The sequence below is a fragment of the Jaculus jaculus genome, chromosome 6, assembly GCF_020740685.1.
Source record: "Jaculus jaculus isolate mJacJac1 chromosome 6, mJacJac1.mat.Y.cur, whole genome shotgun sequence".
Taxonomy (NCBI): domain Eukaryota; kingdom Metazoa; phylum Chordata; class Mammalia; order Rodentia; family Dipodidae; genus Jaculus; species Jaculus jaculus.
This window is the reverse complement of record NC_059107.1, coordinates 13,450,716-13,467,718: the sequence shown is the minus strand read 5'-3', so window position 1 is coordinate 13,467,718 and position 17,003 is coordinate 13,450,716. Positions and strand designations below refer to the sequence as shown.

Here is a 17,003-nt window from a genome sequence, read left to right as displayed (position 1 = left end):
ACCTCTCCAAGGCCGTTTGCCCACCTCTGGATGCCCGTTTCCCAGGACTCCTGCTCTGTGTGCTCTGAGGATATTCATGCCTCCCTGGATGCTGTTAGCTCCCGAGTCAGTATCTCTCACTGCACTCTGCAAATTGCCTTCAGAGTCAAACAGATCAACTGCTTGCCAGACACACCACGTTCGTGTATGTCCCACTAGTAACTTAAACGCAGTGTGTCTTAACTGTGGGGCTCGGCACCTGCCTCCCTTAGATGTACGCCTCTGCTTTCATTCCCTCTTCTCAGTCTTTGTCAGTAGTCAGGCAGAGTCTGGTGTCTCCGGTGGGAATGTGGCGTTGTCTGAGACTTCTGTCTCTCTGTGGCCCATCACTCAGAGTTCATATTCGGCCTCTCCTAGCTTCGTGTCTGCTCCCTCTGAACTTCAGACTGGGCTTCTCGGAACCTTGACCTCCTAACTGGATCCTGTCGGATGTGCACCGTCTCATTCCTCAGGCTCCGCCATCGCAGCTGCTTGTCATCTGGTCTGGGCTCTGTACTGCTTGGTGACACTCCACTTTGGCTGCTGGTGTTCATGGACTTGAAACACCCTTGTCACCATTTCTTTTTATTTGTTTATTTATTTGATGGAGAAAGACAGAGTGAGAGAGAGAGAGAGAGAGAGAGAGAGAGAGAGAAGAGAGAAGAGAGAGAATGGGTGCACCAGGGCCTCCAGCCACTGCAAACGAACTCCAGATGCGCGTGCCTCCTTGTGCATCTGGCTAACGTGGACCCTGGGGAATCAAACCTGGGTCCTTTGGCTTTGCAGGCAAGCGCCTTAACCACTAAGCCATTCCTCCAGGCCCCTTTTCACCATTTCTTGCCTGGCTAGCTTTCACATGGCCTCATCTCTGCCTAGGTGTTCATTCACGGAACGCTTATTGAGTCTTATTGAGTCCCTAGAGTGGGTCAGGCCGTGTGAAGTCCCAGCGTTGAGTAGGCAGGTGAGGAATCTGTCCTCAGCTATGATCCTCGAGCTTAGTCTCTCTCTGGTCACCCGCCTCGGCAGCCTGTGCTTACCTCAGAACTGCCCTCCGTCCACCAGGCTGAAGAAGTCTTTTGGTCTTTTGTCTCTAGTGTACTGGTGATGTCCCAAGGGCCTGAACGGGCTATGCCATGGCCATCTTAGCACCTTGAGTACTTGGATAGTGCTTAGCACGTGATGGGATCTCCACAAGGCTCTCTTGTAATCTCACTTCTGGTTAAGAAACACCGGTCCCCGTATGTGAGGTTAAACTTCCCCTCTTCACAGGGGCTTCCTGACCTTCAGAGCAATTTGCCATTCTTGTGACGTGGTGTGGCTCAATATCATGTATTCTTTCTTCACAGAATTATGCACAGTGCTGACATTTGTCTACACTGTTGACACTGCAGCCATTCATTGCTTAATGGTGCTCATTGTAAGGTGACCCTGCTGTGGAAACATAGTGTGAATTTACAGATACCTGAGTGGCATAGCCAACTCCATACCTGGGCTATATGGTGTGTGTGTGTGTGTGTATGGTGCATATTATGTGGTGTAATATGTACGCATACGCACACATACATAAACACAAATAGCCTCAACACTGAAGAGAGACTAGCTGGGCACAACAAAGGGTTCAATGTGGGTGAGAGAAGAGGTCGTGAGAAGGGAGGTGATAATGATCAAAATACATTATATAACTGTCTAAAAATCATCAATAAATACAACAAAATAATATATAAAATAAATTTTCGTATGTTTATTTGAGAGAATGGGTGCACCTGGGCCTCTAGCCACTGCAAAAGAACTCCAGATGCATGTGCCACCATGTGCATCTGGCTTACCTGGGTACTGGGGAATAGAACTTGGGTCCTTGAGGCTTCACAGGTAAGCATCTTAACCACTAAGCCATGTCTCCATCCCCAAAATAAACTTATTTTTTTTTTTAAGTACAGAAGATGAAATCCAGCACATAGGAAAATGGTGCAGCAACGTGACAGGAGAGGCATAAAATGGATGAGACCAGTGCTGGAGTAACAGGGTGTGTTGTATCACAGCAAACACTCTTAGAAGTAGAAAGAGAGTACGCTCTAAAATAACGGTAGTAAGTACAGTAAAGGAAACGAGACAACGACGGTCATTTATTGTTAAGTACTGTTAGGTAACCTGTGCTGTATGCGTCTGTAGTTTTGGCTCCACCAAAAACACTTTGCCGTGGCGTTCTGATGGCTTAGACGTGACAAATTCTGGATATAGGACCTCAGGGTCCTATTGTTGTACACATGGCACATCATTTAGCAAGACATTGCTATGTGATTGTTTAAATTTGGTTTTCTGCTCTGAGGTGTAAAGTCCACGCAGACCAGGGCACAGCTAGCGAGTGAGTGTTGTGGGTTCTCCCCACACACCTGGTAAGTGAGCGTCTGGTGAGTTTTCGTGGTTCTTGCTGTACGCATGTCTTACCGGCTCCTAAGAGCCACATGCCCGCTGCTTTAATGTTTCACTCCACCAGCCTATGAAAATGAAGCTGTTCCCGTGGAATATGGTAGAGAGCAGTTGAAAGTGTGTGTGTGTGTGTGTGTTCTAAATGTTTCTGAGGCAGGGTCTCCCTGGAACCCAGGACCACATGTAACTCACTCTGTACTCTCGAGCTGGCCTCGAACTCCAGTGATCCTCCTACCTCTGCCTCCCCAGTGTTGAGATTAAAAGTGGGTGCAACCATGCCTGGCCAGATGAAGGTTTGATTAGAACCATGTTAAAATATATATGCATAAATAAATTATGCAAGAAAGGAAATATGGAATTAAATAATTAAACTTATTAGCTGAAATGCCAGGTGGCCTTGGAATGCCTATTTAAGGAGATGACTTTTTTACCTCCCATACGAAGTATAATAATTTTCTTCTCTTTTCCTTTCTAGCATCTGATAAATCCATAACTGCGCAGAGTAAAGATGAACCAAGTGAGGTAAAAGATCTGTAAAGGGCTTGAAGCATATAACTTAGATTTTGTTTTTAAACAAACAAAAAAATTCCACATTAGAGATTTGTGTCTATAGACTAGGGAGGGCAGAATATTCCTAAATGGCAAAATAGATTGCAATGATTACAAAATAGCCAAAGAACTTGTAGGCTTGGGCTCTTGGCAGGTGTAATGTTGTTACTTCAATATTCATAGGAGTTTTGTAAAGAAAAAGGAAAAAAAGTATTTGAAAACACACAAAGTCATGATGCATTCCTTCTGTGTAGCCTGGGATTGTTGACATGATGCAAAACCGATGCCCGCCTTCACAGCTCTCTGGCTTCCTGAGGGTCTTATTTATTTATTTTAAATGTTTTTTTATTGACAACTTCCATAAATATGAATAATATTCAGTGATTATAATTCCCTCCCACCAACTTCCCTTTTTCCCCTCCCAAATCCTCTCTTTGTTGAATTCCTTCTTCTTTCCAACTAGTTTCCCATTTTTTGCCCTCCTCCTATTATGCAGGCCTTACGTAGGAGGCATCAGCCACTGTGAGGTCAGGAATATCTAGGCCATTTTGTGTCTGGAAGACAGTATTATAAGCACTCCTCCCCTTCCTGTGGCTCTTACATTCTTTCCACCACCTCTTCTACAATGATCCCTGAGCCTTGCAGGGTGTGACAGAGATGTCGCATTTAGTACTAAACACTACACTGTAGCTTCTCGGCACTTTGGTGAGTTTTGAGTCACTCTAGTGGTCGCCACTATCTGGGAAGAGAAGCATCTCTCACCAAAAATGAGAGTAGCATTGATATCTGGACATAAGCGTAAGTATTTAGAGGCCAGCTTGGTGGGCATACAATGTGTATTTAGCTAGACAATGGTAGGAGTTTCCTCCCTAAGGCCTCTTCATTAAAATCACTTAGAGTAAAAATTTCAGGTGCTCCCTGGATATACTTTGAGAACCACCATGATAGAAAATTGAGCTCTGTTTTCTCTTTAGACTTCTTCTTTTTTTTTCCTAGAAGCCAAGGTCAGCCATGAGAAGCAGTACACAGGACCAGGGAAAGCTCGAAGGATTTAAGCAGTAGACAGAAAAGAGATTTAACGGCGGAAAACACAGCTCACAACATATTTATTTATTTATGTTGTTTTTTGGAAGTAGAGTCTCTAGACCTCTGAGCCTGATAGCCCCTTGTACTTCCTATCTAAGACACTGGAAAACTGAGGGATATAGGCAAATGTTTAGGTTTTTAGAAAAAAAATAAGTAAATCTGGAATTCTGCCCTGCCTGGCTCCACTCCGCTCCGCTCTGCTCCGCCTGCCCATCTGCCTTCCTCTTTGCTTGGGCCACCGGGGTCCACATGAGCCCCGATCCCCCCCACCCAGCCTGGCTGCGGGGGCTGGGGGGCTGAAGAACACAAAACTGTTTCTTGGTTTGGATGGCGTTTCTGCTTGTCTCTGCTTTACAGTTTGGGGTAACTTCTTCCTTTGATTATATGCATGATTTTCTTCTGGTTTCTACCATGTGCATATTTTTCTTACACTCTAGAAAAAGAAATGATTCTGATCTGTGAGGCTGCCTTTCTATTGGCTTTGAGACACCGTGGGTAAAATGTGGTGGGGTGTGATGGAGCCGCTGCTGACTGGAAGGCCTTGTTGGGACTGGATGTGTCCCAACAGACTGTGTAGCGATGATGGTTTTGGGCATAGCTGAGGGGCCACTTACCATGTCCCCTGTCTCAACAGAGAGAACAGGTGGACAAGCACACCAGTAGCCTGATCACTGCTGCTGGCCTGGGCTTGCTGCTGCTCACGGCCTCACTGCTGGCCTATTTCCTTAGAGGTAAGGTGGGCAGACCCGGGTGGGTGGAGCCTTCACAGCTGGCTGACTGCCCGAGGCTCTGGGGTGGCCTGTTTCTTCTCTTTCCCTCTTTCTTCCATCCACAAAAAGTCTGAGTTCTTTCTCTGTCCCCACGACAGCCAGGGAGGTGACAAGCAAACTCATCACTACCATATACTAATGTCTCTGTTGTCCTCCTGGAAAGCTTACATCCTGGAAATGAGAAAGTGGGACCTAGAGGCATTCACTGATGGGACCTTTGCTGTGTACCAGGCCTGACGTCATGCACTTGCCAGGCCCTCTTCATTCTGCGCCCATCACCACCTTGGGTGGAAAGCACTCTTATTATTGCTGTCTTGGGACTGGGGACATCCTGGACCCCTCTGTGTTCTGTGTGCTAGGACTGCCTGCCAGGAATAAAAGCATGAATGATTTTGATTTCACATGTTCCTTTAAAGCAGGCTTTCTCAGGGACCACGGATGGCCTCCAGGAGAGATGAGAAGCAAAGTAGACATCTGTCCATGCCTGCGTTTCTCAGGGGACATGGTCCATAGTTTTTATGAAGTTCTGAATCTGGTCTGTGTCATGAACACTTCCCCTCGAAAACCTTTATCAACACTGCAAAAAGGAGTCATAAAGCAGGACTTACGGGTTCTTACACCACGTGTGTGCACGTGGCCCTGGATACTGTTATAAAATGGAAATGAGCGGTCCAGGGTGGTCAGGATGGGAGTGAGACTGATAACCGTCTCACCTGTCCCAGGCGAATATGCAAAGGGGGATTTAGAACTTGCTGGAAGCTTGCTGCTATCACTCATATGAAGTGATGGTTATAGTTTTGTCAAGTTCCCGGAATCTCTCATAAAGAAATGTGTTAAAACCCAAGTGGGTCCTTGAGTTGTGGGCAAGTGAATAACTTACGAATTGAGACAGCTTAGCACCACCGTTCTTTCCTCCGGGATGGCTTTGGAATGCCTAGGCCGGGACGAAGGGCCAGAAGCAGCAAGGAACTCTGTTCTCACCACTGCCAATCTCGCCACCGCCCACGCCTGCTGGTTGGCAAGAGGGAGAGGACTTCTCCCGGCTCCTCGGTGCTCTGGCACAGCCACTGTGCTCACACTGTGGCCTTGTCTTTTCAGGGAAAGTCACGAGAAGCAATTGTTTGCAGAAACACAAGAGGTAATTCATCTTGGATGACTGATTATTGTAATGATTATACAAGCTGCTACAAATGATTAGATACTACTCAGCGGTTTAATGACTTGTACCTGTGGTCTGATTAAACACAGGGTGGGAGAGACGTGGAATTAGAGGTGAAAATGATGTGGCGATTTGGCTCATGTTAACCTCTGTTTCTGTTACCACTGGGTGTCCAAACTGGAAATTAAAAGGCTGGTGGCATTAGTAGAAGTCCAGCATGCGAAGGAGAGGAGGTGACGCATAGCTGTGTGCTGCGCTGGAAACTGGTGGCTCTCCTTCCCTGGGCACACTGTTCAGTTGGTTATTGAATGTGAACAGAGTGAGCAGTATAGAAATTAGAAAAACAGAAACAGAGAAAAAAAATTACAAAATTATTCCTGGGATTTGGGTCTTCTGGTCAGTTAGATTGTGTGTTTTCTTTTGCTGTTTGTGTTGTGTGTGCATGTGTGTGTGCCTGGGTGGGTGTATGCATAGTGTATGCCCTTGTGTCTGTGCACACGCGCACACACACATGCAGAGGCCAGTGGAGAATGCCATGTGCTCTGTTCGTTTTCTCTTCTTCATTGTTTCCTTGAGAGAGACCCCTGCTGAGCCTGGGGCTGCTGATTAGAGTCAGTCTGGCTGACCAGCAAAGCTTTTGCTTCTACCCTGTCTTGGGACTGGTTTGCAGGCATGTGTGACCATGGCCCGTTTTAAAAAATGGGTGCTGAGGATCGAACTTGGGTCCTCTCAAGTCCTCATGCTTTGTCCACAAGCACTGTAAGTCTGAGCCATTTCCCATTTTTTTGTTTGCTTTCTAAAAAAATGCATTTTATTTATTTATTTGAGGGAGAGAGAGAGAGGGAGAGAGAAAGGCAGATAGAGAGAGAATGGGTATGCCAGGGCTTCCAGCCACTGCAAAGGAATTCCAGAAGAAGCATGAGCTACCTTGTGCAGCTGGCTTACATGGGTCCTGGGGAATCAAACCTGGGTCTTTAGGCTTTGTAGGCAAGCACATTAACCAGTAAGCCATCTCCCCAGCTCTTTCATTTTCTTCAAAATACTTTATTTATTTGTGTATGTGTATGTGTATGTGTATGTGTATGTGTATGTGTGTGTGTGTGTGTGTGTGTGTGTGTGTGAGAGAGAGAGAGAGAGAGAGAGAGAGAGAGAGAGAGAGAGAGAGGGAGAATATGAGCCAACTATGGCCTCCAATCACTGCAAATGAAAAATGAACTCCAGATGCATGTGCTACCTTGTGCATTTGGCTTACTTGAATATTGAGGAATCTAACCTTAGGCTTCACAGGCAAGTGCCTTAACTGTTAAGCCACCTCTCCAGCCCTTTAATTTTGTTTTCTGAGATAGGATTTAACTCCAGTCCAGGATAACCTGGTACTCACTTTGTTGCCAAAGCTGACTTTGAACTCATGGCAATCCTCCTAACTCAGTGTCTCAAGTGCTGGGATTAAAGTTGGGAGCCGTTACGCCTGGCTTCCCTAGTCCACAGTATTTTTCTAAAAACCAAGTATTGGGGCTGGAGAGGTGGTTTAGCACTTAAGATGCTTGCCTGCAAAACTTAAGGACCCAGGTCTGACTCCTCAGAACCCACATAAGGTGGTGCATGAACATACAGTCATGCATGTGCACAAGGTGGAGCATGTATGCATCTGGAGTTTGATTGCAGGGGCTAGAGGCCCTGGCAAGTATTACTGGAGAAACTGAAGCCCAGGTAAGTGATCTTCTAAGTCCAAATTTGGGGATTCTTTTGGTATATAAGTGCACTTAGATCATGATTTTACATTTTGCTTGGGCAGTTGTCATCTCCTTATCATAATAGGCTGGCAAAAGCCCTCTGTGCTCTGCAGCCTCAGTTTCCCTATCTGTAAAATAAGAGGCTGGGCCACAGTGGTGACTTTACCATATGTCCGGGCTGCATGACTCAGCTGTGTCTGTTTGATTGTTTTCTGAGCTTTGTCAGCTGCCTTTTCTCCTTGCAGGCTGGACCACGCTGGGGAGAGACAGGACGTCCTCAACGATGCACAGCACGCCAGAGATGACGAGGATGGGCTCTTCACCCTCTAACCTGCTACTCTTCCTTAGGCTTGAGCATGAATTGTCCAAATAAATCTTGAGATAGTTTAATTTCCCACCCCCCGGAGTGTCACCTCTCCCTCTGATGCTTTGGAACCATGCATGGTTTAATTTCCCACAAGGAAGGTTTTGTAGAGACTACATGTTCTCTGTGCCATGAGTTACTCAGCTCTCAGAGTCGCTGCAAGGTGTCCTTTGTCACTGCCTTGAACGCCCTCAGTGATGGTGAACGCTTTACCACACCCTGGGAGTCTGCAGTGTCCTCACAGTTCTGACAGTAAGAGATCTGTGTGCAGACAGCCCTCATCTGTCTTCTCCCTGGTGGCTTTTCAGGTCTTGTGAGGAGAACCTCACAGGTACACATTACCTTTCTTCTAAGATAGTTTCTGAGCCCATCACCACCTCAGCTCCTCAGCTGCCTTAGTTTTGTATGTGTTTGCAGCCTCTTGTTTTCTGCCCAGATTTCTGAGTTCAGTGCCCACATTTAGGTATAGTATGAGCACTATCCATGCTTCATTCATGACGTAGCTAATTTATTTAATTAATTGGATTCCTTACCATAAGTTTGACCCACTTTGAAAACACTTGTTTTTTCTTTTTTCATTTCCTCTTCACATTTGAGTGTTATTAAAGAAAGATGGCCATAGTGCCATCTTAACTTGAAAAAGAATTTTTTTTTTTGTTTTTTTCGAGGAAGGGTCTTTCAGGGTGGCCTTGAACTCATGGCGATCCTCCTACCTCTGTCTCCCTAGTGCTGAAATCAATGGCATGCACTGCCACACCTGGCTGATTTATTTTTTATTTTATTTTATTTTTTGCAAATGTGTGTGTGGTGTGCATGCATGTGTAGCATGTGCTCATATATATATGTGGATGAATACAGGTCTGAATGTGCTCATGGAAATGTGTGTGTGTGTGTGTGTCTGTGCATGAGGAGACCAAAGGTTGACATTGGGTATTTTCTGCTCAGCATCTTGTTTATTGAGACAATCTCACACTGAGTCCAGCATTCAGGTAGACCAGCTGTCCAGTAAGCCCATGGGTCTAGGAGTTCATTGCAGTGGCTGGAGGCCCTGCTGTGCCAGTTCTCTCTCTCCCACTCTTGCTATTGCGCTTGTCTCAACAAAAAATGTGGGAATGGTGGCCCCAAGCAGCCTCTACCAAGTGGTTCCTAAGCTTGATTATAATCAAGTGGGCATTCTTTTTTTATATTATTTTTTTTTGTTCATTTTTTATTTATTTATTTGAGAGCTACAGACACAGAGAGAAAGGCACATAGAGGGAGAGAGAGAGAATGGGCGTGCCAGGGCTTCCAGCCACTGCAAACGAATTCCAGACGCGTGCACCCCCTTATGCATCTGGCTAACGTGGGACCTGGGGAACCGAGCCTCGAACCGGGGTCCTTAGGCTTCACAGGCAAGTGCTTAACCGCTAAGCCATCTCTCCAGCCCAAGTGGGCGTTCTTTTAAATGTGAATTCCTATGTGGCATTCCTTAAGAGATGTTTTGTCATTGGTTCAGGTGTGACTTGAGCATCTGATTTTTTACAAAAATATATATTTTAATTTATGTATTTGAGAGAGAGAGAGAGAGGAAAACATAGAGAGTGAGTATGATCATGCCAAGGTTTCCTGCCACTGCAAAGGAACTCCAGATGCATGTTTCACTTTGTGCATCTGGGTTCATAGGGAATCAAACCAAAGCCATCAGGCTTTCTAAGCAAGTGTCTGTAAATGCTGAGCCATCTCTCAGCCCCCTGATTTTTTTTTTTTTATGTCCCAAAGTCATCATAATATTCAGCCAGTGATACCTACCTGCCTTCCAGCCTGGCAGTTCTCCAATTAGGCTTGCTGTAGTTTAACACAGACATCCTTCATAAACTCATGTGTTTTTAATGTGTGGTCTCCAGCTGGTGGCAGCTTGGGAGAAGGAGACTTGCTGGAGGAATTGTGTCACTGAGGGTGGGCCACCTTGGGATTTAGCTCACTTCACTTTCTTGCTGCTATTTTCCACCTGCTATGTTAAGAAGTGATGTCCAGGCCGCTGCTCTACTGTCATTTCCCTGCCATCATGAAGCTTCCCCTCCATACTGTAAGACAGATAAACTCTTTCCTCCTATCAGTTGCTTTAGGTCAGGTGTTTTGTCCCAGCAATGTGAAGGTGACCACGCGAGGTTCTATAGTCCAGCAGCCTCCGCAGCATCTGAGCTGGTCAGAAATGCAAGTTCTTGCCCTCATCCTGTACCTGCAGAAGCAGAAACTGCAAGGAGAACTCAGAGACCTGTGGTTAACAAGCTCTTGTAGTGCAGTAGCTCCAAAAAGGAGGCTTGTGGCTTCAGCATGATGCTCGCTCTCTCAGCTTAGTGGTAGTGACTCTGGCTGGGAAGAGGGTCAGGAGCCTCCTGTTCTAAAAGGCAGTGATTCTGTTTCTTCACCTCTGTAAGCCAGCATCATGGTTTGCCTGTATAGTGCACTAGCTTCCTAACCAGAACCACCATCCATGATCCTTTCCCTGGTAATGCACACACACACACACACACACACACACATACACAGGGCAGAGCTGTCTCTCTGCAACCCAGATCCCCATTCTTGGCTCCTGCATTCTGGCTTTTAGGCCCACACTGAAGTGTTGTGTAGTTTCATGTTGTCAAGTTGTTTATCTCATGATCAGGAAAACTCAAGAACATGGACAACAAGAAATAAGCCACATTCATTTAGGAGATGGGCATCAACACATCCTCACTACTTCTGGTCAAGACTCATCTACAACAGCTACAATGGACCCCCTGCTGCCCACAGTATGGCATACTACCTTCGTGGACTGCCCTCAGGGGTCCACCCTTCAAACTTACAAACCAATTGGTGTTCCCCTTGCATACCTAAATCTGATGAAAAAAGCCCACGTGCAATGGACTATAAAGGTCTGGCTGTGCTGTTTGCAGCCTCTCCCGCTCTTCCTCTCCTCGTTCTGGTCACAGGGACACATGCGAGGCTGCTTTCCCCTCTCCTGCCTAGCCTGGCTAGGTGGTGAGTGGGGGGTGGAAAGAGCAGAATGCTGCTTCTTAGTGGGAGTCGCTTTCCTGCTTGCCTCTGCTTTATAGTTTGGGGTAACTTCTCATTTTAATTACACGTGTGGTTCTCCTCTCATCTCTGCATCTACCATGTGCATATTACCTTTACACTCTAGATCTACCATGTAGGCGCCTTTTCTAACTCTAGAATTGCTTGCTACCTGGGTAATTTCTCTAAACTTGAGGTAACCATGGTTATAACTCTCTTTACTACTCATTTTTCATCTAATTTCTTGGTCTCTGCTTTGGTATTTCCCCCTTACTATTCTTATTTTTAATTATTAAGTAGAATCTTTCATCTGTTGTTACCATCATTTCCTTCCTCCATGCACCCACTCCACTGAGGGCCCTTCTCAGTGGGATTGCTGGTATATTCACCATGGAGTTTTGGGTTATGATTTGTGAGAGCAGCAGTCAATCATCGTGGCAGGGGAGGGGTAGTGCCTCTGCATATTCCCTTCTACCCTGTGGCTTTTACAATCTTTCCATCCCCTTTTGCGCAAAATTCCCTGAGCCATGGTATGGATTAGTTTACTTTAGTGTTGAGCTCTCAGCATCTTCTGGATTTCTGCTTTGGTGCTTTTTTTTTTTTTTTTTTTTTTTTTTTCTTTTCCCAGGAAGGGTCTCATTCTACCCTAGGCTGACCTGGAATTCACTATGTAGTCTCAGGGTGGCCTCAAACTCACAGCAGTCTTCCTACCTTTGTCTCGCAAGTGCTAGGACTAATGGTGTGTCCTACCATGCCCGGCTTTGGTGTATTTTGAGTATCCTCAGTGTCTGTCTCCAGCACCCTGGCGCAGGTTGTCAGACTTGCCATGGAAGCAGTGCTCTTGCTCATCTAACCAATTGCCCTGTGGTTTTACCTTTTCCTTGGCTGATGTGTGGGGAGTAGTTCATCTCCTGACAGGGAGTCAGCTATCTTTTCTTATATACTATTGTTAGATTTTGGTTGTCCTCACTTCTTGCTGCCTTCTGAAAAAGAAAAACAGACTTTCCAGTGCAGAGTGAGATCAGCATAAGTTAAAGGGGATAGGTATTGTTAATTTAGAGAGATTTTTGATGGGTGTGGCCACTCTTTTGGCCAAAGACGGGTGGAAACTTCTCACTGGAGTTCATAATCTTGGTCTCCATAGGATTCTGACCTGGTTCCAAGTTCCAGCTGTGTGTTCCTTTCCACTGAGCAGATCTCTTAGTCAGCCAGAGAGCCACTGGTTACCAGCTAGGCCGGTGCCACCACTGCACAGGTGCGTACATCTTGGCCGGCTGGTGGCTTTCATACGGCAGCGTCCTCTGCTTGCTGATGACCTTGTTGGCCATTTTCTCCCAGCGGCTCCTGTAGTGCTTTCCAACACTATCTGGGCTAACAATCTGGGAACCGGCTTCCTTCCAGATTTTAGCTGGGTCTCTCAATGGTCTGTATCAGAAGCATGTGGTGTCTTTAGCAATAAGGTCTTACCTTTAACATCAGGTGGGTAATCCAGGGCTTTGACAGAACCCTAATACTAAAACCAGCCAGAGATACAACAAGAAGACTGTAGACCTATATCTTTGATGCCCTGGGATGCAAAACTCCCCAACAAAATCCTTGCAAACTGAATTCAACAACACATCAAAAGCGTTATCCATCTTGATGCAGCAGGCTTCATCCCAGGGATGCAGGGATGGTTCAACATATGGAAATCGATTAACATAAAACACCACATCAATAAACTTAAACACAAGAACCACATGATCATTTCAATAGATGCAGAAAAGGCCTTTGACAAAAATGCAATATCACTTCATGATCAAAACACTGGAGAGGGGGGAGGGAGGGAATTACCATGGGATTTTTTTTATAATCATGGAAAATGCTAATAAAAATTAAAAAAAAAACCCACTGGAGAGAGTAGGCATGGAGGGTTTATATCTCAACATAATAAAGGCTATACACAAAGTAGCTAAATCCTAAATCACAATTAATGGGGAAAGACTCAATGAGTTTCCATGAACATTTGGAACAAGACAGGAGTGCCCAGTCTCACCACTGATCTTCAACATAGTAATAGAAGTCCTAACTCAACAGTAAGGCAGGAGAAAGATATAAAAGAGATATAGATTGGGAAGGAAGAAATCAAACTAGCCCTGTTTGCAGATGACACAATACTATATATAAGTGACCAAAAAATTCTACCATAAAACTTCTCAAGGTGATAAATTCCTTCAGCAAAGTGGCAGGATACAAAGCCTACTATTCTTCCTTAAACCACCATCACTGCACCATCACTGACCTCTTAACTTCCTTCCATGGGGCAGCTCAGAGGGAATTCTTTGTTCATCTCTTCTGCATCTTCCTACACAAGAACCTACGTTCCACCTTTCACATGTTCATGGCTCTGCCTCAGACGTTTCTCTTAGGTGAATCTCATGGACCGTGCTGTGTTTTTTACATGAGTGCATGTTCCCTACTTCTCATGTGCTTATGACTTGGTTCTAGCCTTCTTCCTAGATCTCAGTTTCCCTTAAATAAGCCCCACAATTTGTGATTTTTTTTCCATAGATAAACTCAATAATTCATAATTTATCTTTCTTGAGGCTGCTTTTTAAATCAATTGCTTGTTAAAATTAGGACAAGACCAGAAATTGGGGGGATTCATAAGTTTGGGGGAGTTATCCTGAACCCCAAAATCCTGCATAGATGCAACAATAAATTTAGAGTATCCCCAGATCCTTGTCTTATGAATTTAAGAATTATAATCCATAGATCAGGTGGTACAACTTGAAGAGGCTTTATTAGATTAAGAGAAGGAAAGAGAATAAAGAGCAGAGAGCTCCTGCCACGTGAAAGGCTGGGGTGGGCAGGGGGCCATGTGGGCATAGGGTCCCCTCCTGCCACCCACATCTCAGCCCAGCTGGGGCTTACCAGAGCAGGGGCATGGAAGTTCAGGATTGATCAGCAGCCAAGACACGAGGCTGTGCCCACATGTTAATGATGTCTTTATAGTCTTATTGTGCTGGGCCTTACCCTCAGGCTCAGGGGAGCCTGAGAGATGGAGCTGATTGGTCTGAACTCGGGGAACTGGCTCAGGAAGAGGCCAGCATACCTGAGTAGGGGGTGAGAGAGCTGCTTGGATGAGATGTGCTCAGTTCTTGTTCTACAGAAGCCGGCCAGCAGTGTGACATCTCTTTTTGGTTCCCTCTTTGTGTCCTCTCCTGTCTGACTAACTGAAAATAAAGCTGCCTGATTAGGCTGCTCCTCACCCTTACCCCTGCTGATTCCATAAAGAGAAACCAGAACGCAGAAGTGCAAGGCCAGTTTTTCTATTGCTCCCTTATCCCTGTAACTGTGGGGCTGATGTTGTCTGGGACATTTCTTGTCTTAAGACTCCAAGCCCAGCCTGTTGGAGAGGCATTTCCTCATTTCCTGACCAGTCCAGGCCAAATAGTGATGTTTGGTCAAACTAAGTCTGTAACACTTTTAAAAAAAAATATTTTTTATTTATTTATTTATTTGAGAGAGGGAGAGAGGTAGATAGATAGAGAGAGAGAGAAAGAGAGAGAATGGATGTGTCAGGGCCTCCAGCCACTGCAAACAACTTCCAGATGTTATGTGCCACCTTGTGCATCTGGCTTATGTGGGTCTTGGAGAATAGAACTGGCATCCTTGGGCTTTGCAGCAAACTTCTTAATTGCTAAGCCATCTTTCTAGCCCATACATTTTTTGACAATAAAATTTTATTTTTCCAGATGTACAGTTGGTTGAGCCTGTTCATACATCCTCACCAGCAGTGGGGGCAACTCCATCCTTGGTATTTCTGGTGTCAATCACTTGAGCTCTGTGCTTTGAAACCAGTTTGATAAGTCCTTTACAGAGAGATTCTTGAAGGGCTGCCCTGGCCAGCAAACTGCCTATCATCTTTGTTTTTCAGAGAACCCAGCTGGGGTAATAAGCTTATAGTTGGGAATGTCCTTACATAGTTTGTTGTAAGTAACTTTGTCAAACAGGACTAGGTTGTGGACCTTCTCCTGAACTTTGTCTTTGGACCACTTCTTCTTTTTGGCCTTACCTTCGGGCTTGTTGACTGCGTCTTTGTCTTTCTTAGCTGACTTTGCATCATCTTTCTTCTTATGGTCTTTGGGCAGCATGGTGAAGCTCAGAGAGCTGTGGTGACCACTGCAGCTTTGCCAAGATGTGAAACAAAAAGGAAGTGCTGCTCACCAACAATCTAAGTCTATAACATTCTTGAGGAGACTCAAGATCACACTAACTGGGATGGAGAGATGGCTTAGCAGTTAAGGGGCTTGCCTGCGAAGCCTAAGGACTCATGTTTCACTCTCCAGGTTCCACGTAAACCAGACGCACAGTGACACAAGTGGGCATGCATGGCTGCGCAAGGTGGCACACACCTCTGTAGTTCGATTTCAGTGGCTGGAGGACCTGGTGTGCCAATCTCTCTCTCTCTCCTCTCTCTTATAAAGGCATGTGCCACCACTCCCAGAAAACAAACAAAAACTATTATACTCACCAACAAATGCAGTTACATATTCAAACTTGACCTACTTACATTTTCAAAAGCATACTTTGAAACACTTAAGATTTTTAAAAAAAGAAAAGAGAAAGAGAAAGGAGAGGGCATTGGAGTGGTCTGGGCTCCCCTCTCCTACAGATAACTCTGGTCTTTCCATTCTCCTCTCTGGTCTAGATTCTGTTTTTTTATCTCAGTTTCTACTTTATTTTGTTCCTCTGCTCTGTTTCTTCCTTCCTCCTCGTTCCTTTCTCTGAGATGAGAAGGGTACCTTATCTCCCTTCAGCAGCTCCAACACTGGCCTATCATTTCTTTCTTCCTGTTTAGGATGTCTCCTCATCTGTTTTGATCTGTTCCTCTGAGCTTTGGTTTGCAATCTCATTCTAAACTTAATCTCAGGCCCCTCTTCCTTGAGATGAAAATAAACTGCCTGAAGGAGATTACAGGAGCAGCAGATACCTTCTGGGTTGGGGATCATGATAATGAGAAAACAGCCAGGTCTTGCTTCTTTGAGTTTGCCAGTGTGAATAAAATTTCTTATATAGTCAAAGGTTTACTAGCTAACCAATGGTACTGAAGGAGAAACTGTACGAAGATAGCTTTTTTTTTTTTTTTTTTTTCTTTTTCAAGACAGGGTTTTACTCTAGCCTAGGCTGACCTGAAATTCACGATGTGGTCTCAAACTCACAGCAATTCTCCTACCCCTGCCTCTCGAGTGCTGGGATTAAAGGTGTGCGCCACCATGCTCAGTGATAGGTTTTTCTCAATAAAGACATTTGGCCAGGGACAGAAGCCCAAGAAGAACATAGGTGCCACCTTTCCTTCCCTGGGCAGGTCTAGAATGTGTGTCTGATCCAGTCTCATCCAAGATGGCTACAAACAATCCGTTAGTGTTGCAGTCAGCTTTACATTGCTGGGATGAACATCCAACCAGACACAGGTTGTTGGGGAAGGGATTTATTTCAGTTTACTAATCCAGAGGAAACTCCATCACTGGTGGAAGAAGCTATTTGCTTCCACAGATCCAAGGAGAGAGAGAAAACAACTGCAGCAGGTGAACATAAACGCCTGCAGACACAAAACCACCAGGGCTCAAGCTCTTCTCCTCACCTCTGGGATTCATTCCAGGGTCCACCCCCAGTGGCTTGTCCTTTCCACCTAGCAGAGATGTACCTGCTAGGGGCTGAAGTTATAAATTCAGTTGTAATAAAACACCAGAGTTTATGGGGCCATACATTTACTTTATCATCTTCAAGCTACCACACTCAGCACTGGCACGTTCTGCCACTGCTTCATGTTCAAGTTTTTCCAGGCCTGGCACACTAAAGTTGGTGGGCTGGCTCCT

General features: G+C 45.4%; 1 protein-coding gene and 1 pseudogene across 1 annotated transcript in view; one reads left to right on the top strand and one right to left on the bottom strand.

The window, feature by feature from the left end:
* The window catches only part of Timd4 (T cell immunoglobulin and mucin domain containing 4), a 35,278-nt gene extending 27,177 nt beyond the window's left edge, over positions 1–8,101 (top strand). The window contains exons 5-8 of the mRNA XM_012948519.2: positions 2,921–2,967; positions 4,715–4,811; positions 5,949–5,988; positions 7,988–8,101. Of these exons, the coding sequence (XP_012803973.2) occupies positions 2,921–2,967; positions 4,715–4,811; positions 5,949–5,988; positions 7,988–8,072 (269 nt within the window). The 3' untranslated portion in view covers positions 8,073–8,101. The remainder of the gene's footprint in view (positions 1–2,920; positions 2,968–4,714; positions 4,812–5,948; positions 5,989–7,987) is intronic.
* Positions 8,102–14,901: 6,800 nt separating this feature from the next.
* On the bottom strand, positions 14,902–15,278 carry LOC101616220 (annotated as a pseudogene).
* Positions 15,279–17,003: the final 1,725 nt, after the last annotated feature.